We start from the raw sequence: 20,613 nt of genomic DNA on the forward strand, positions 1-20,613 counted from the left end.
GTATGTGATTCTACACCACGATGAGGTTTTGTGTTAGCTTGGTTTTTGTTGTTGTTGTCTTGTTTTATTTATTTATTTTGAGACACATAGCCTAGGCTAGCCTCAAACTCAAGCAGAGGATGACCTTGAACTTCTTGATCCTCCTGCCTCTACCACCCCAGTGCTAGGTCTACAGGCATGCACTACCACACTCTTTTTATGTGCTGGGAGTAAAACACAGGGACACGCATTCCAGGCAAATGATCCATCTGCCACTGGGCTAAGTTCCTCTCTCTCTGTCTCTCTTTCTCTGTCTCTGTCTCTGTCTCTCTCTGTGTGCTTGTTTTTCCAGTGATGGAGAGATTGAACGCAAGAATTTGTACATGCTAAGCAAATCCTCCATCACTGAGCTACATGCCCTGTCTTTTGATCCAGGGGCCAATTAAATTACCCTGGGTGGCCTTTGATTTACTCTATTGCCTAGGCGGACATGAATTTGCCATCAGAAGGATGGTCCTGCCTCAACCTTCCAGACAGCTGGGATTACATAGTCCTAAGACACAGGACCTACCTTTGGTGTTGATGGCTTCTAAATTCCATATCCAATTACTAGGATCTTTTGATTGCTCCCCTGCCCTCCAGAAGTGCATCCATTACCTTCTGATTCCTACTAGTTGAACGTATAAGGCCACCTTATTCCCAGATTTCTAAAAAACATTTCCTTGGAACCCAATGTGCCAAAAGCTATAGGATGCTTAGTAGAATGAGGTGTAGATATGAAGCCACAGGTCTTGACAGTTAAGAAAGTCATTGTGAGCCAGGTGGTGGCAGCACACACCTTTAATGCCAGCTCTCAGGAACCAGAGGCAGGTGGGTCTCTGAGTTCTAGGCCAACCTGGTCCACAGAGTGAGTTCCAGGATAGCCACGGCTACACAGAGAAACCCTGTCTCAAAAAAACTAAAGAAGGAGGAAAAGAAAGAAGAAGAAAGAAGGAGGATGAGAAGGAGGAGGAGGAGAAAGAAGAAGAAGAGAGAGAGAAAGAAAAACAAAGAAACAAAGAAAGAATAAAAAGTCACTGTGGAGCTCAATGTTTTGGAGAGTAAGGAACTGAAGCAGAATTCATTGATCAGGTATTTATTGCATAGAAAATACCAAGGTCTGGGAGGATCTCTGAGTTGAAATATTGGCTGCTTCTGCAGAGGCAACCCAGGATAATCACAATTCCTGTCTAATGATGCTGTGCTTGTGGAACTCTCCAGAGCGGTTATAGCTTTGAAGATGTAGGTCTAAGAAAAGGTTGTGTTGAGGCAAGGTGGAGGTACTGAGGAAGTAAAGCTGAAGCAGAGGTACTGCAAGCAGATGGGTTAACTAGGTCAGAGAAGTCTGGAAAGGGGCGGAGAGACGTAGCCACAGATAAACTACAATTCCCAGGAAGCACTTGTGCGCGGAAGTGAGGTGAGGCGCGAGCCGCAACCTTTAAGGGAAAGAGGAAGTGCTTGGGCGTCGCAGGGCCGGAGGCGCGGGGATAGGTAGGTAAGGGTGCGGCGCGGCAGTTTGGCGGGCCTGGGCTGCGGGAGCTACGGCGGGCGGGAGCCCGGGGCCCGTGTCGTCACAGCGTGGCACTCGCCGGCCCGGCGGGCAACAGGGCTGGCAGAAGGCGGACGGCGGCCTTGCCCCCACGGTAATCGGTTTTCTCCCGGCGTCTCTTCTGCAGAAGGAGCACCATGTCCGCGGAAGTCCCCGAGGCAGCGTCGGCCGAGGAGCAAAAGGTTCGTGTGCGGGATGGCCCGGCGTGCCCGCAGGACCAGGAGTGGCGGGAGCCTTGGCTGGCGGGCCTGCGGGAGCGCGGCCTGAGGGAGGCCGGCCTGGAGCCCTCCGCTGGCGTCACCTCACACGGCGATGACTCCCCCGGCCATCAGGGCCCGGGCGGGTTAAACACCTAACGTTTCTCCCCGGTGCCTCGGGGTGTCACCTAAGTATACCAGAAAGCTAGGACTCCCAAGTTTTATAGTGAGTTTTTATTTGCTTAGGAAGTGGTATTCCCCTCCCCGGAAGCGCTTGGACCCCTTGTAAGTTTGCAGATAACTCTTAACGCGGTGTCTCCTCCATTCAGGCGGCGATGCAAATCTAGATTAAGATTGTGAGCCGCGTGACCCCGTGATCTGTTCCTTTAAACCCTTGGGCTTCAGTTTTCTCTTCGGTAAAGTCTCGGTAATAGCGCCTACTTCCCAAGACGGCTGTGAGGCCCAAATGAGATAGTGTAAACCCAGCACAGCCTTTGCTCACCAGCTGGTGGGGTTTGCAGGTGGTAGTTGACTAAAAGTCGAAAATCTTCACTAACTTAATCAGCTGGTTCTCGAGACATGGGGAGATATTTTTGTCAGCCCATTTGTATTTCTCTGATGAAGAAAAACGTGCTAGCAATATGTCTGTGAATATGAGGCCTGGCCTAGTGCCTGCCCATTCCATCATAATAATTCTGATGCCTTGCCTTCCTGGGTACATGGAGTCAGCTGAGAAAGGAGAAAAGCTCTTGGTCTCATCTCTTATTAAATTGTTTATGGAGAGTTCCCAGCATTTTCTTTTCTCTTTCTTTCTTTCTTTTTTTTTTTTTTTTTTTTTTATCAAACTGCGACTTTAATCCCAGCACTCGGCCAGAAGCCGGTGGATATTTGTGATTTCCAGGCCACCTGGAGCTACATGGTGAGACCCTGTCTCAAAATTAACTAATTGATGAATTGGAAATTAATGCCAAACTGCTTTACTGCAAATGGGATTTGGTTTAATGTTTAAAGCAAACATTACAAGCGGTAATGTTTGTTACCGCTTATACTTAATGTTACACTGTAGGATAGCGTACCTTGCTCATTCCATATGTTAATCATGTTAACCTTTCCTCTATTATTTCTTCCATTGTGATAATTCCGTTGCAATAGCGATTGTAAATTAACCGGTGAAAAGAAGGAAAACAGGGATAATGGAAACAGGAGAAAGTAACCACGTTATTTGGTCATATACTTTGCAAGAAGAAAGATTACTGCCTTCATTTTTTCTTCAGTAGGGCAACGTAGGCAGGGTTTTACCACTGAGCTCTATTCCTGGGGTCCCCCTCTGTTTTCATGAGAACAAGAGAAAGTATGTGCACAGCCAGCACTTTCTAACTGTGCACCCAACTTGTCTTTGTGAGACAAGGGTTAGTGTAGCTCCAGCGAGCTAGAGAGGATGGCCCTGAAACTATATTGTTCCATTCCCTGCTGGCCCACACCTTGTTTTCAGTTTTAAGATGATTTCACCAAGTTGCCCAGGCTGGTCTTGTACTCACTTTGTACTCAAGGCAGGCCTTGAATTTTGTGATGCTCTAGGTTCAGACACCAAGTGGCTCAGGTTACAAGCCTGTGCCATGAGGCCCAGCTGAGCAATCCATTTTTGCAGCAAAAAGGGGGGGGGGGGGCATACAGTTGCAGTCCTAGAAATAATCTTAAACATTACCTGTTAATATTGTAAACTTCTTGGTTTGTAATTGCTTTGGATTTAGGAACTCAAAGCCCATGTTGATCTTGTCTTGAATACACTGAAATGCAGCTCATTTTTAACTTAATCCATCATAGTGTGGTAGGTAATTTTCTTTTTTGAAATTTTATTGTGTGTTGGAGTGGTGTTTGTATAGAGATTAGAAAACAGCCTGCAGGAGTCTGTTTTTCTCCTACCGTGAGAGTTCCTGGCTTGTAAGAATTGCCATCTAGAGCCCTTATCCACTGAGCCATCTTCCTGGCCCCTGTTTGTTTTTTTTAGGCAGGCTCTCTAGCCCTGGCTGGCCTTTAACTTAAGTGTGCCTCTGGCCTTAAACCCCCCAACTTCAAGGGTTACAGTCCAGCTGCCACCATACCCAGCTAAAATAATTTTTGGTAACAAGATTTGTTAATATGTTGCCAAAGTTTGAAGTATTGATTTCTAGAGTATAAATACTTTTGGTTAAAATAGCATAATACAGGACTGGAGAAATGTCTCAGTGGTTAAAAGAGTGCTATCTGCTTTTCCAGAGGACCCGGGTTCAATTCCCAGCACCCACATGGAAGATCACAATTCTCTGTAACTCCAGGACATGAGTACATGCAAAAACATCAGTGTACATAAATAAAATTAACTAAGTTACTGTAAAAAAAAAAAAATAGCCCAATACAATACCTACTATCAGGAATAACTTTAACTGTTTTCTCTTTATGATTTTTTTCCTCTTTAAGCACACGTATTTTAGGTCTGTTTTGTTTTTAGCTGCTGTCATTAATATAAATTACAGGGTGTTGGCAATGTAATGTTCTGTTTTGATGTGAAGATTGGCTGTACGTTTTAAGTGCCTGTGTCGTGGACTGTGTCCTTAAACAGGATGAAAATGTGCAAAGTCACTTCTATGTTCCTATGAGCCAAATCACCTGTTTCTTCTATTTGAAAGAACAGTTACATGACCTAAAAAGTTGATTGTTGTCTCTGTACCCAATTGACCTTTCAATGAAGGCCAAAATATTCAGCTAAAATACTTTTAAGGTTTTATAGTAGGTTAGCTTGTTGCCTCTAAAAGTTTAAGATAGTTGGACCCTGTATTTCTAGCCCTTATGAATGGTGTACACTCAAGTTTTAAGAGAAGAAATCCACAGGCCAATGGAAATAAAAATAAAAAGCAATTTTTTTTTAAAAGAGAAGGAAATCAGATAGGCCTCTATTTTTAATTGGGATATTAGTTAAATGTGTGTGAGCATAAAAGTACACAGACATCAGTCTGTTTAATTTGTACCAATTTTAAACAGAAATACAAAGCTGATCTATAAATTATTCTTGTAGCTGGTATTGTGCTGAAATTTAATATGTTGAGAAATGGTAGCAGCTGTTTAAAGTTAACTATCCCGTAGACCATGTGATGACTAAGTTATCCTTCCAACGTAAGCTATGAGGTCATTTAACTATTTAGAATTGAAGATAATATTTTAAAAATTAGTTCTAAGCAGGTCATGGTGACATATACCTTTATTCCCAGCGCTTGGGAGGCGGGGGCCAGCCTGGTCTACAAATTGAGTACAGGACAACCTGTTTCTGTTATACAAAGAAACCCTGTCTCAAAAAAACAAAACAAACAAAAAAATGAAAAAAATTAGTTTTAGCCAGGCACCCAATAATTCCAGCAGTCAGGGGAGGCAGAAACTATGTGAGTTCAGGACCAGCCTGAGCTACATAACCCAATATAATAGAATGAGCACATGGTGACACAGTATAAAAATCTTAACTTTGACCCACTTTAAAAATATGAACACAACTACATAATGTATATATGTGTGCTGTGGTTTAGGTTGTTGGGTTTTGTCTTTTTGTTTTGTTTTTAGGATGTCATTAGCAAGTTTTCTAGAGGTTATTTTAATCAAGCCACGTGTTGTAGGAAGACTAACTGAAGTAGAACTTTCAGTTGAAATACTGTGTTAAAAGAACACCTGGTTGGAGAGACAGCACTGGCTGCTCCTCAGAGGATCTGATTCAATTCCCACCATCTACATGGTGGCTCACTACCATCTATAAATGCAGTTCCAGAGGACCAGTGCCCTCTTCTGACCTCTTTGGGCACATGAGTAGTATACAGACATATATGCAGACAAAACACACAAACTTAAAAATTATATTAAAAAAAAAAAAAAGAGATGGGTGGAGCATGGTGGCCTACACCTTGAATCTCAGCAGTCTAGAGTTCAAGGTCAGCCTGGTCTATATTGTGAGTTTTAGAACTGCCAGGGCTATCTGGAGAGAAAGGGGGAGAGAGGGAGAACAATTTAAAAGTTAAAATCGGCAACAACAAAAAAAGACAAGCCTGGTACTTTTGTGTATTGTGGAAGAGGAAGGGAACTGTTATATACAATGTTTCAGTGTGAAATCTCTAGTCGTGTACTTTCCGGCTGCAAATTCTCTCAAAGGTGCCCAGAGGTAGATGGTGCTGGGTGACCTTGGACTGTCCTGCCTGAGAGTAAGTTTATCTGCCCCATTATCTGTCACAGGATGAAGTCCAAGCTCACCAGCTTGGTGTTCAGCCTCCTTTCATCACATCATATTCTCTTTCTTCATCTCCCATAAGTCCTCCTCTTGCTTACATTGTCTGTTCTCTTCTTGATGCCTCCTTCGTCCCCAGATAAAACCTGCTTGCCTAAGGTTTTGTGTATCTGAATCATACATGCTTTTTTCTTTAATCAGAATTACGCTTGTTTACATGTAACAGGAAAATGAAATTAGCGGTAGATTAAACAAGATAGAAGTTATTTTTCTCTCTTGGCAATGCTGCACGAAAGAAAGTCAGCCCAGGACTGGGAGAATGGCTGTAAGGTTTCCAGGATGTTATGTGTCCTTTGTTGCTGTCCACTATTCTTAGCACCTCAGGTCTTAATGTAGTATGGCTGCCCCAGTTTAAGACATCTTAACCTCATTAAACCCTGAGAATGGACATAAAGGGCAAAACAAAAAACCTGTATTTTCTCCCTCACAGAAGGTTTCTTAAATCTTACACATGACACTTGTTTGTTTTAATGTGTATAGGTGTTTTGCTTGCATATATGTCTGTACATGTTTGTTGCTTGCTGCCCTGGAAAATCAAAAGAGGGCATCAGATCCACTGGGTCTGGAGTTATAGATAGTTGTGAGCCACCATGTGGTGCTGGAAGTTGAATCCAGGTCTCCGGAAGAGCAGCCATTGGTTTTAACCACTGAGCAATCTCTTCAGCCCCACTCTTGTATCTTATGACAAAAGTTGCCCAATACATTTTTCTGAACATCCCTAATCATGTGCATCACATGACTGTTTCCATATATCCGTATTAACAGTAGGGACAAATTCCTTTTTCCCCCCAGCTTTTTAAAAATTGTAGTAAATCTTGGTATTTTCTGGAGATATTTTTTGTTATTCCTTTCTTCACTGGTAGGCTAAATAATGCTCTTTCTTTCTATTCAGACAGATTTCTCTTTCTTTGATTTGCTCAGCAGGGTTTTTTATTCCAGACTGGCCTTGAACTCAATGGGTGAGTTTGAACTTATCCTACTACATCCACCTCCTGAATGCTGGGATTACAGTTATGTTCCCATCTTGTACTAGGGATAAAGCCCAGGGCCTTAATGCATGTTAGGTAGGTGCTCTGCCACAGAGTTCCATCTCCAGCCCTACCAACTTGTTAGGTTTGCTTCTGTTGTTTGTGTAAGATTTATACTTTAAAACTTATATTCCTGAACCTAATGGTTCTGCTGCATCAAATATTCTCAAGCTGATGGTAAACCTACCGCTGTAGAAAATTACTTGGTTTTATGAAAACAGTTGAAGGACAGTGTGTTGATTCTGGAGACTTAGGTACTGTCCTTAAATGCCAAGCACTGGCAAATAGTAAGAACTTACAGGACAAAAAACGATTTTCTATGAGTTGGTAACAGTAGTTGAACCTTCCTAACAATATCTTAAAAGGTCTATCGGCCTTTGTTAACTCTACTTACTCATCAGTGCACGAGGGACCGTACTGCTCTGCAGGCAGAACTTACTTGAATGCTCAGGTTTCACTGTCGATGCTGAGTAACTGAGCCACAGGCTAGGAAATGATGACATTCTGACAAAATTATCAGCTTATTAGAATATAAAATAATGATTTAGGTTTTTTCCAGGACTAGGGATTTAAACCTAGGGCATATTGTGCACATGTGAAGCAAGCACTGTACTGAGCTACATCCTCAGACCTGATACTTTTTCAAAGGTCTTTTGCTATTGTTTGTGCTGGTCTATTGAACTCAGAACCTTACGAATTTTAGATTGTGCTTTGCTGCTGAACTCCAGCTCCTAAATGTTTCTGTGTATGTAATCATAGCTAATACCCTAGTAACAATGAGTTTTTAATGCGTTCTAATCATAAAACTCACAGAAATACATGTGTTAATCTTAGTTCAGGATTACATTTGATGAGGATTAGATTCTGTTTTATGTGTAGACTTTGGGAAAACAGTTGATGCCCTTCCCACCATTATTTGCTAAGAAACCACTTAGGTATATAAATACACTTTATTTCATCATGTATTGCTAAAATATAGAAACCTGTAATACAAGAGTATTTAAAGAGTAAAATTTCAAAATCAGATTTGAATTTTTAAAATTTTTTTTCCCTGAGTTTGACATTTCTTTTTAAGCTTTTTATTAACTTTTATTTCGTTTAATTAGTGTGAGTTGTGTGTGTTCTTGCCCATATACCATGATGTCTATGTGCAGAATAGGGAACAGCTTGTGGGAGTCTGTTGTTTCTTCTTACTATCTGGGACCCAGGGATCAAACTCAGGTCCTTAGGCTTGGTGACAGCTGGGCCTTTACTTTTGGCGTGCTTGAGGGGCTTGGTTTGGTTAGTTGTTTGTTTGGTTTTCGAGACAAGGATTTTTCTCTCTAACCTTTCTGTCTGGAACTTGCTCTGTAGACCAGCCTGACCTCAAACTCAAGAGAGCCACCTGCCTCTGCCTCCTGAGAGCTGGTATTAAAGGCTTTCCTACCAAGTCTGCCCAGCTTCTTTGTTTTTCAAGACAGGGTTTCTCTGTGTTGCCTTGGCTGTGCTGGACTCTCTTCGTAGACCAGGGTAGCCTTTAACTCACAACGATCCACCTGCCTCTGCCTCCCAGAGTGCTGGGATTATACAGGTGTGTGCCACCAGGCCCCACTTCTGTCTGGCTTCTTTTACTATTGTTTTTTTAAGACCTAGTTTTACATATTGAATCGTATCCTTCAACTTCTGATCATCTTGCCTCCACTTCATACATGTTGTGGGTAGAGATATATGCCCATCTTTTAAGCTTTCGTAGCTTAAAAGCTTATTTTGTAGTCCTGGCTGGCCTAGAAATCACTTGGATACCTAATCTGGCCTCGAACTTGTAATCTTGCCTGGAATTTTGGGACTGCCTGGCTGTTATCTTTTGTTGCTCTACACCTTTGTCTTCACTGATTTCTTCCCTTTTTCCCCTATTAATTAGTTTCTTTGCTTTTTGTCTTCTCCCCACCCCATTCTGTGGATTAAACTCAGGTCTTCTGCTTTCCAAGGAACTGATCTACCACTAAATTAATTCTACACACACACACACAAGCTTTGTGAGACTTCCTTTTGTTTTGTTTTGTTTTTGAGGCTGGGTATCGCTGCCCAGGCAGTCTCTGAACTCACCATGAACTTCGACAGGTTCCTGAATGCTAGAAATGTAGTCATACATAATCACACCTGATCAGATCTTTCCTCCCCCTGCCCCTTCTTTAAATAATTTATCAGGTACTGATGAGATGGCTTGGAGTGTTAAGGTTCTTGCCTCCAAGCCTGGCAACTTGAATTTGATCTCCAGATCCCACATGGTGGAATGAGAAAACCAACTCCTACAAGTTATCCTCTGACTTCCACACACTTTGTTCTGACACGCACATAACCGTATAGAACATACGGTCAGAAATAAATGTAAGAACAATTACTGGGATCTTTTTTAAATAAAACCAAGTACTTATAAAGTAAAATAAATAAGTATAAATAAATGCTTTTTGCTTTGGGGAGGGGCACAATTAGGGCTCAGTAAATTTATCCAAGCTGACCCTCTTCAGTCATCTCACTAGATGTATCTGCCACGAGCTAATGGTGTCTGCCTGGTACATACATGTGCTACTCTCAAGCCTTTTTCCCCCTTTGCCTAACAAGTTGATAGCTGCTCACATGGATTAATTTAAGAGAGACCAGAGTTCCTAGTAGCTGCCTAAATTCAGACAGAAATTATTCTTGCAGCAGCAGAGTGCATGATAACCAGGAGAACAGGCTTTTCTGCTCCTGACACTACTCCTAGTTGAATTGGCAGGAATTGTCACCTAAGCCTTGCTGCCATGCCAGTCACCTCCAGTGGAGAGATTCCCAAGCCCAGGCTTTCACTCTGGTTAGTGCATAATCTAGGTAAAATGGCTGTGTTTCTGAGTGGCCTTCTTGTGCTGGTTAGGTTTTCTTCAAGGACAGAACAACAGTGATTGTTTTTGAACCCTGTTGGGGTGCTATGACCTACCTGCAAGGATCAGGCGCCTGGGTGCAGGTTATACAGCACAGGCTTGTACCTTATCATGGGGACTAGTAAGTAGCACTATCCATCCTGTGTCCACCATGGGAGCTACACAGAGAGCAGGGCCTCTATTTGTTTTGTTTTGCTTGCTTGCTTTTTGAGATAGGGTTTCTCTGTATAGCCCTAGGTAGACCAGGCTGGCCTCAAACTCAGAGATCTGCCAGCTTCTGCCTCCTGAGTGCTGTGATGAAAGGCATGCACCACTTAAAGGGCGACATGATTCAATGCTTTTATAGCCAGGAAGCAGAGATGAGTGTTGGTGTTCTTCCTCCCCTTGCCCCCCAATACTTTGTGTGTGTGTGTGTGTGTTTTGCATGTGCGTGTGAGCTCCTTGTGAGTCCATGTGTTGTTGTGTTTTGAGTGCACATGTGAAGGCCAGAAGAGAGTATCACATCCCTTGGAACTGGAGTGACAAGTGTTTGCTGCATGTGCCTTATTACATGGGTGTTAGGATCCAAACTGCAGTCTTCACAGCTGTATAACTTCTCTTAAACCAATTAGCCATCTCAGTCTTATTTTCTCCTTTTTTTAAAATACAGCCTAGGACCCCGGCCTATAAAATGATACTAGTAACATCTAGGGTAGTTCATAGTTCATCTATCTACAAACCCCCTTACAGATGTGCCTAAAGATTCTGTTCCTGTCAGGGTTTGACAGTCAGTATAAGCCATCATGACTTCAAAACATTTAAATGCTAAGAATACTGTCCTGTTACGTGTTTTTCCTTTTTTATCTCATTTTGTTTTTTGCAGTACTTGAAATTGAACCTGGGTCCCTGCTCATTCTTGACAAGTGTTCCACACTGAGCCACACCCAGCCTTTTATTGTTGCCTGCCCCTCCCTTCCTCTCAGATGCTGAAGTTGTGAGCACAGGCCCTCAGTGCTGTCTGACACAGGCTACATACCTGACCCTGTATCTTTGTAAAAGACATCCAGGGTATAGTATTTAATGTATGAATATATAACCTATTTTTGTTTGTTTGTTTTCTAGTTCCCTCTTTTTATGACAAAGCTCTTTTTTTTCTTCCCAGTTTGCTTTCATTCTTAGCTAAAGTAAATGTTCAGGAACATCTTCGATATCCAAGAACCTGTAACCACAGCAGATTCTGTGTCCTCTTTCATTTTTAGCATAACTATAGGTATAATTATTTCACTTGATTTTTATTAAGCATTGTGTGAGGAAGGCAAGAACAAAAGCTGTATATTTCAAACAAAAAGGAAATGGCTTGAAGTGCTGGCTCACAAATTCTTGAAAGAACAGAAGGGAAAGAGATGTTTTTAGAGACAGGGATTGAAGAAAGTCAGTGACTGCAGGAGTAAGTCCTGTTTGGAGCAGCGTCTTGTACCCTACTGCCATGTAGCTGCTACAGGAGCCCCTGATTGTCTGTGAGTACTCCACTATAGGAACTCACAGGGCCTGCTGCTCTGTAACATGATCAAGAGAAGAATGGGTTCTTTTCTTATGCTTTTTTATCTGTGGCTACCATTGGATGCCTGATAGTGATGTAATTTGGGAAGCATATAGGGAAGAGCAAGAATAGCTGGATGCCAGCAACCAGAGTACCCCACCCCATGTTTTGTCTCCATAAACAAATAAGTATATAGCTGTGCTAGAATGTTAGTGAACGTCCAGCAATTTACACTTACTTAATGTAAGGTCATAAAATGTCTGCATCTGCAGCAGGTTAATGGAAAGTATTGTGGAAGTCTTGATAGAGTGCTTAACTGCATTTTAAAGTGTAGCTTAGGCCTGTCATTTCCTCTTCTCTGGTTGAATACAGAACAAAGTTTCAATTCATTTAGGAAATTGTACTAGCAGGAATAAATAATGTGTTACATATTGGCAAGGAAGTTCAATAATTGGAGTTCCTTTCTTCCTCCTTCCTTCAATCTTCCTTCACTTTCCTCTTACCTCATTTCTTTGTTTTGAGATGCAGTCTAATTGGTCTCAAACTCTCGAGCTCCTAGGTTCAAGTAGTTACTGAAAGAAGTGTGTTTTCTTTTTGTTTCTTTCATGAGAAAGTGTCTCTGTGTGTAGACATTTCTCCTGGAACTTACTGTGTAGATCTGACTGGCCTCTTTCCTTTTGCCTTGTGTGAGCATAGCATACATGTGAAGGTTAAGAGGCAACTCTCAGGACTTAGTTCTCTCCATACACCATCAGAGTCTGAGCTGGAACTCGGGTTGTCAAGTTTATGTAGCAAGTTCCTTTACCTGCTGCATAGTCTTTCTGGCTCAACAAAATTTGATTCTGGCTAAAAGGTTTGAAAGTTCTGGGACTAAAGGCTAGCAGTTGACTTTGGCTCCTTTTCAATAGCATTTCCAAAAAGGGCTAACTGGACAGGAAAACCCAAGAATAGTAGGGCCTTCCATCCAGTTTTGCTTTGAAATTGCAGCTCGTAAAATACTGATGGGTTGCAGTAGATTTGTGTAGTGAAGACTGAGCCAGCCACTAGATGTCGCTAAGGTTCTAGCACACCTTCTTGTAGTAGACTGCGCACTTTTTTTTAAAAATAGTGTTTCCAGCTTTACATAAGTATGGTATCTTCATATCTTACCTGGATAATTCTTCGTAAGTCAGAAATCATGTATAAAATGAGTTTTGAAAAACTTCTTAACTGCCCCAGCAGAGGCAGGTTCATTTCTGTGAGTGCAAGGCTTTGGTCTACATAGTGAGTTTCATGCCTGCCAGACCTACTTAGTGAAACCTTGTCTCAAAGGCAAACAAAAACAAAAAACTCCTTAAAGGATGATGTTGCAGTTGCCTTTTTTTTTTTTTTTTTTTTTTTTTTTTGGTCTAGACTTGAGCATACACTAGAATTGAGTACCAGCTGAGGTAGTGGGCTTGTGAAGACTTAGCTTTTAAATGTGACAGTGATAATAAGCAGCATGTTGACAAGCTTACAACAGAAAGATACCCAGGATTTGTGTTGTATTGAACTGTTGCATATATCATTCTTGAATGTAAGAACTGGAAAAATAATTATTAGAGTCTTACCTGTGCTGAATAGGCAGGTAAATTTTGTTTGGAGCATATGTGTGTATGGCCATAGTAAGAAATTGGAAGTCAGCATAGATAGATGAAACTGCAGCCTGGAAAGGGGAAGTAGGACATCTGAAGTAGAAAAAGCAGGTTAATATAAGGAGGCTTGAAAACAAAGGCCATCTGACATCTGCACCTTTTCCCTCACACTTCTTCTTATACTGGGGTAGAAGGGAGTTGTCGAGGGTCAAGTGTTGATAATACATAAGGTGAGTAGAATGTGTATAAATGTAATTTTGAGGAAAAGATCTATTAAAAAGCGAAAAATTCCTAGATAAGTTATTTACTTGCTATATAAGAACATTTGATTTGACATTTATAGATGTAACATTTCTACTGTTTTACTTCATAAATAACCTTAGAGACTCAAAATGTGCCAATGTGTGATGTTGCCACTTCAGAGAAATGACTCCAATAGCTAAAAGTGTCCTTGCCAGCTGTCCAGCCTCCCATCACAGGAAACCTATGATTTTTTTTTTTTGATTCATTGTTCTTGTCACGATATGAAAAATTCTTTCCTGTAAAATAGCATTTTGAAGAATGTGTACTGAATCAAGATAGGTGTTTAAGAAAATACTCTTAAGATAATGAGAGGACCAGGGCTGTAACCAAGTAATAGTGCGTTTAACTAGTACTCAAGAGCCCCCAAAAGTACCGGCATAGAGCCATTTAATGACAGTCTTTTCAGAAAGCAGGCTTGGATACCTAAAAGTATGTGATCGTTTTGACATAAGAATTTTTCCTTGGTGGTGGTAGGAAATGGGAACTTACTTGCTTTAGGCTGGCCTTGAACTCGCTATCGTCTTTCTACCTTAGGTTGCTGGGTACTGTGATTATAGTCATGAGCAATCACACCCAGCCAAAGGTGAGGATTGATGGACATATTTTTTTCCATTACAGATATCAAGGTCTTCTGAATTGATTTAGTTAGGAAAATATGCTAGTGTTTGGCTGTTGTTAATGTCTAGTAAAGAGTCTAGGAGTTTAAAAGCCATACATGATTTTAAACGAATAGGAAATTAAAAAGATCTTTTAGATTTTGATAGTATTAGAAAAATTCTCTAAATATAGACAAAGAGCTGAAGAGTTCCATAGAAGGTGACTAACTGAATGTATTATACATGATTGGAAAGTAACTGCAAGCAAGACTTGAGAGCTGAGCTCTCTTGGTATTTTTATCCTGTGTGTGGGGTGTCACACATGCATCACAGCTATAACAGAGCTATCACATGGGACATTTGAGAAAAAGGTAGAGGCGTCTGAAAGGTTCTTGGGCTTGATTCTTACTCAGAGGCTGTATTACTTGCTGTTCAACAACGAAAGCCAGAATCTAGATATTAAAAGTTGAATTATTTTTAATAACTTATATTCAAAGTAATTTACTTGAAATTATTTCAGGAAATGGAAGATAAAGTGACTAGTCCAGAGAAAGCTGAAGAAGCTAAATTAAAAGCAAGGTATCCTCACTTGGGACAAAAGCCTGGCGGTTCTGATTTTTTAAGGAAACGATTGCAGAAAGGGGTAAGTTGTTGAGTATTGTCTTCAGATGTTTTCCCTGTGCTGACAACCATGAGGTGAATGTCTGTATCTTTATCTGTACCTCCAAGTGCGTATGCCTGTGTCTGTCTTTGTCAGTATTTTCCATGGTTCATACCAAGAATATTATAAAAATAAGCAGTTATAACGTTTTAAATTCAAGTGTGTAGCATAGTACAGATGATAATTTAAAAGAATTCTTGTAAACTACCACCTTGTCATCTTTGTCAGAATGTAAATGTAGATATAATTCAAGCCTACCCTTTATTTTCTGTGTGGCCCCTGTCCCTTTTCTCTTCTTAGTATTGAAATAGTAGCACTAATTGATATTTTTAAAATATTCTCCCACTCCTTTTTTCTGCTTGAAAAAAAATGTAGAAAATTAGAGTTAAAATACATTTGAATTGTTTATCATACAGGGATCAGAGAATGGTGAAGTATATGTGAAAGACAATTCCTTACTGTATAAGATCCTAAATTATGATTATGTTTAAATAAATACCTTAAGTTTTATAAAACATTAAAAAATGAAAGGATTACTATCTTTTAAATATAAGGAAATTAAATATAGAAAAATACATAATTTCTATTCTGTAAAACAGATTCTACTAGGGAAATTATTCCATAAATCAGAGACCTTAAAGAACAGTAGCATAATGCTAAATAGAGAAATTTAACAGAGCAACTATAACTGTTACAACAAAGGCTTTACATCCATCACAGAAATCAGTGAAATTTCAATTTCATCATACTAAATTCAACCAAAGTGGAAAAATATTTAGAATAATTCCTATTGATGATACTGAAATTAAGTGTAATGTATTAGTTGTTTTATATAAACATTAAAATCATTACTCTTAATTTTGAAACTGTTTTATGTAGGATTCATGGAATTATTCAGTTCTTTGACTAATCCCTTATAATGAAGGTAAGGCTATAATTTGGTTTGAGAAAAAAAAAAACCTTCAAATTTGAAGCTTTTTCCCTCTTAAAGCTTTTACTATAATTAGAAGCCACATCAATGTTCAACATCAGAGAAAAAGTAAGTTATAATGAGTCAACAAAATAGAGAATGTGGACTTTTAAAACCATGAGTATAAGGACCGCGCAGTGAATGAGTAGAAATAACAAAGAGAACTTGAGCTCATCAGGAATCTAGGGATAGGTATGTGGAATGTGCATGTACTGTCTACTTATAGAACTATAGCATTAGGTGTATTTTAGCTATGACATAATCATGTATAATCCCTGGGCATCAGATTTGTATTTGCATTTGGCTGGTTATTAGTATTTAGGAAATGGTTTCCACATAGCAGAATTAATGTATCTTAAAGTTCTAAATGGTTATAAATAAAGCAAATGACACTTGACTCAAATAATTATATAGAATTTGAGATGTGAATGTTTGAATGATTCTGTATTTCCCCAAACTGTATCAGTGAATAAGCCTTTGTTATTGTTCTAGAATGTTTTTAAAGTCAGAGTCACAAGGTTCTAGGTCTCAGTTTTTCTTTGTCATAATAGTTAACACGCTAAAAGATTTAGTTTGTATTATTTGAGAGGCTTGAATTACATTCAGTTACTGTATTAGGTCTGCCTCATACCCAGGTGGTATTATGAAATTAATCTTATATAATATTTTCCCTGGGCTTTTAACAATAAGACCATGTACATGATGAGTTTATAGCCCATCAGAGTCAGAATCACAGTCTGGCCTGTGATTTCCTGTATTTGTGGCTTGTAAAGTACCAAGACTGAGGACCCAGTTATAGTAGACATGGCTTTAGAATTTCTCTTGTTACGTGATCACATACATACTGTCAGTGTGCTCAGTTTTAGTGGGAAGTCGGGCATGGTATTATGTAATGCCAGCACTTGGGATGAAAAGGCAGGATCAGGAGGTCAAAGTCACCTCCTGTTACATAGCAAGTTAGAGTTTAAAGTTAACCTGGGATATATGAGATATTGCCTCAAATAAATAAATGAATGGCTAAATGTATGTGAAGAGAGGCTTTTATAAGATTGTCTTCTGTATGATCTAAAGTATGTTTTATCAGGCATTAAGGGGTTTGTTTGGCTTGAGACAGGGTCTCATTATAGCTCACACTGGCCTGGAGTTTACTATGTAGCCCAAGCTGTCCTCAAACTTGTACTGATATTCCTGCTGTACAAAGACTCCAAATGTGAGGTAATCATAGGGGTTTTTGGTTTGGTTTGATGTTTTGTTTTGTTTTGGGTTGTTTTTTTTTTTTTTTTTTTTTTTTTGTAAAGTCATGCAGTTTAGAAATTGCTAGATAGCTAATACCACTGCTAGACTGTGTCCGTTGGACCCTAATCTGATAAAAATCTGTCTGCTTTGCCCGCACCACCTGTTAGTGGTTGCTCTGATAGGTTTGTCACAGCTTTTTTTTTTTTTTTTGCTCAGGCTCTGGGTTTCACTGTCTTGTGATAACATTCCTTTTGTTCATTTTCTGTAGAGATTTTTATTGTTTTGTGGGCAGTTCTAACTACCAAGCAGTGATTTTTTTTTTAATGTTCGTTTAAATTCTAGCCACAGTAAAATTTAATTATTTTTCTTTTCAGCAGAAGATATCAATATGCAATTAACTAAGATCCTTTTATGATTAATTTTTTTCTTAGTAAAATAGTTCTAGTTACAAACTGAGTTTTATTAAATCAAAGGAAATTGTACCAGTCTTGGCCTGCAAGATGACAGAGGGTAAAGGCTCTTGTTGTCAAGCCTGACAGCCTTAGTTCAGTCCCCAGGACTCAGGAGGTGGAAGGAGGGAACCATTGTCTGAAAGTTGCCCTCTGCACACATGCTCTGGCACACATAACCACTAAATAAATGCAAAAAACAAATTTTTTTTTTTTTTTTTTTTTTTTTTTTTTTTTTTTTTTTTTTTTTTTAGTTTGCACAGTGTTAAATTTCTTACTGTGAACATACATTATGTAGTGTAAGTAAGAAATTTGCCAGGCTGCTTTGTTGTCCAGATGCCAGCCAGTAAAAGCAGCAGTGCTCCATTTTCCTTTTTAAAGGCAAGCCTGAATGTCTGTTCTCCTGCCTCTACTTCCTGAGTGCTGGAATTCTAGGTGTGCCACACATACTCAGATATAGGCAGATTCTTGATTTTGAGGGCATCAGAATTCTCTGCCCATTTTACAGCAACCTCGGAAGTACATGGACCACATTTCAAACTGCTCCATATGAAAGTTGTACACTGCTATCTGAAAAGTAGTTTTTAATCATAGACCAGATAGGCCAGATCTGTCTTGCCAAAGAATAGTCAGGAGGAGCCGCCTAGTGAGACCTGTTCCCTAGACCATTCAGGAGCCCTACACTAAGCTGACTCCCAGCTACTTTATTTTACCACATGGGTGTTTCCAAAGTGAGAATTTTTTTCTGCTCATTAGTTATGCAGACCATCACTGCAGTATTTTCTTTTGCCAAACCCAGACTTTAGTGACCACAGCATCTGTGATGTTAAAAGTTGTTTTGATGGTTGATTTACTCTATCATTTTTTTTTTTATCTTTTGCTAGTTCTTGATACATCAGCTTATAAATAGCAGATATCCAATAAAAATAAGCTAAACATGATGGCTATAAGCCAGAATTAAGGCAGATTCATCTGGTTTTGCTTATAGACTATCCTGCTCTTAAACTATCATCACAATTATTTTTTTTTAGTAACTTATTTTATATACATTAGTGTTTTGCCTACATGTATGCCAGTGTGAAGGTGTCAGATCCCTGGAACTGGAATTATAAGTAGTTGTAAGCTGTAATATGGGTGCAGGGAATTGAACCCAGGTCCTCTGGAAGAGCAGCCCGCGCTTTTAAGCATTCAGTCATCTCTCCAGCCCCACTGTTTTATCCGAATGTTAGAGAGCTATGTTATTCTTCCAACAAAAGTCAGTCTACTGGTAACAAAGAACTTTTAAAACTATAATCCATTTTTTTGTTTGTTTGTTTTTGTTTGCAGCAAAAGTATTTTGATTCTGGGGATTACAACATGGCAAAAGCAAAGATGAAGAATAAGCAGCTTCCTGCTGCAGCCCCGGATAAGACAGAGGTCACTGGTGACCACATTCCCACTCCACAGGACCTTCCTCAGCGGAAACCATCCCTGGTTGCTAGCAAGCTGGCTGGCTGATTAAAAGAACTGAACTGCATGAGTCTTCTAATGTCCTTTATTTCTCCTTATTGCGTTACTTACCCACTTTCTGTTTCCTTTCCACTCACTATGTCATTTGAGACTGACAGCTTTGCAGGTAGTGGTAGTGTGTGCTACTGTTAGAAGGGAGCATACATGTGTAGAGGTTTTGGTTAGTTTCACAGTGCACTGATACAGAGGACATGTAACAGCAACATAAGTAATTGACGTGACAATAATTGTACATATATGGCCTAACTGTTGTAGGGCTGGCTTCAACAAGTAGCAAGCAAGTTTTACAGCTTGAATGCTTTTTGGCTTTTCTTACTTCCTCATAGTTACAGCTTTATATGTTACTCTTATTTAATAGAACCTCTGTTGTATTGATTTCTTCTGTATTTTCCTTTTGAATTTTGTAAAACAAGTTTAAGACCACAAGTTGGAAGACAAGTCACATAATTCAAACACAAGTTAATGGGCTGCAAAAGATTTGAATAACTGCTTGGACTTGACGGCCTTAAACCTGCAGTTCCAGCTGTACCAAGAGCATCTTCCCTGGGCGATATTTGCCCATTGTGGTGTGGTTTGTGTGACTCCAGTGCTCACCAGCTGTCACTGAAGCTAGTGCTTTTCCTCGGTTCTGCAGTGTGGGGACAGCTTTCTTTGTTGAAGACGTGAATGGGTGTGCATGTGCACTGACTACTGCATTCACTTTTGTGCCACTTTTGTAAATACAGTAGTTTTGCACAACCTTTTACAAATGTCTGTATTAATTCATCATATTAGAAAGTAGATAATGTGCCAACCAGAAGCACAAGAATTCCTACACAAATCTGCCTGCCATTACTGCTTTTTTATAAGAATAGTTTACAATCTTGAGCTTATTAGAATACCAAACTGAAATATACTCAGCCTGCTACAGAATTAAGCTTTTCATTTGTTACTAATATTCATGACTTTCAGTGGCCTTGTACAAATATGATATGTTGCTTAGGCATATCTTTTGTTCTATGCAGCACATTTCATTTTGACCTTTACAGAAACCATATAATTGATATAAACTTTCTTACTGTAGAAACTTTTTACTTCCACGCTCAAGTTTGGGGACACTAAAGTAAAAGCCTTGCATTCTCTGCCTTCTGTTTCTTCTCAGCCCCCATCTTCTCTTTACTTTGCTTCTGTGACTCGTATTGGGCTGTTCCATTTATATAAAAGCATAATGTATCTTTACTTTTTAAACTTGCTAAAATAAAAGGACTTTTGTGGGGGGTTTTGTTATGCTGAGGATCAAACCACTGTCTCACGTGTGCTTAGCAAGCACTGTACCTACCACAAAACTACACTCTTATCCCTAAGGGAACTTTATAATGAAGCCTGTATTTGAAAAGATTGGTCTAGGAAACTATGTCAAATAGGCTGAATTCTGGTGAATAATGATGAACTAGGAGAATTGGGCTTGTAACAATTAGAGTGAATTATATGATAGGCAAAACATTCATATTAAAATATTTAGGTCATGTCCGATGCGTGGCATTTTAATAAAATAGTTTAGTTTTACTTAGACATTAGCACTTTATTGGGACACATTTATTGTTAGCGCTCCCCCACTTACCCTCCAGGATGTCGAGCTGTAGCATGTTAAGCAGTAGCAGCCTGAGCTGATGCAGTTCTTTTCATCTCAGGCTGGAGGCCCAAGAGGCCTCCGCCTCTGGAATCCAGGCATCATTTGTATTATGGCTACATTTGTGAATCTGCTTTCCTGTGGTTCCACACTAGTGAT

The 20,613-nt window shown here is 39.7% G+C and overlaps 1 protein-coding gene across 1 annotated transcript; it reads left to right on the forward strand.

Annotated features, from left to right (window-relative positions):
- The first annotated feature begins 1,531 nt into the window (after positions 1 to 1,531).
- On the forward strand, positions 1,532 to 18,852 carry Arpp19 (cAMP regulated phosphoprotein 19). Its single transcript, XM_055598567.1, has 3 exons — positions 1,532 to 1,749; positions 14,541 to 14,663; positions 18,663 to 18,852. The coding sequence occupies exons 1-3, from the start codon at positions 1,705 to 1,707 to the stop codon at positions 18,831 to 18,833; spliced, it is 339 nt and encodes a 112-aa protein (XP_055454542.1). The 5' UTR covers positions 1,532 to 1,704; the 3' UTR covers positions 18,834 to 18,852.
- Positions 18,853 to 20,613: the final 1,761 nt, after the last annotated feature.

This window comes from Psammomys obesus, unplaced genomic scaffold, assembly GCF_907164565.1.
Source record: "Psammomys obesus unplaced genomic scaffold, mPsaObe1.curated_primary_1811, whole genome shotgun sequence".
Taxonomy (NCBI): Eukaryota; Metazoa; Chordata; class Mammalia; order Rodentia; family Muridae; genus Psammomys; species Psammomys obesus.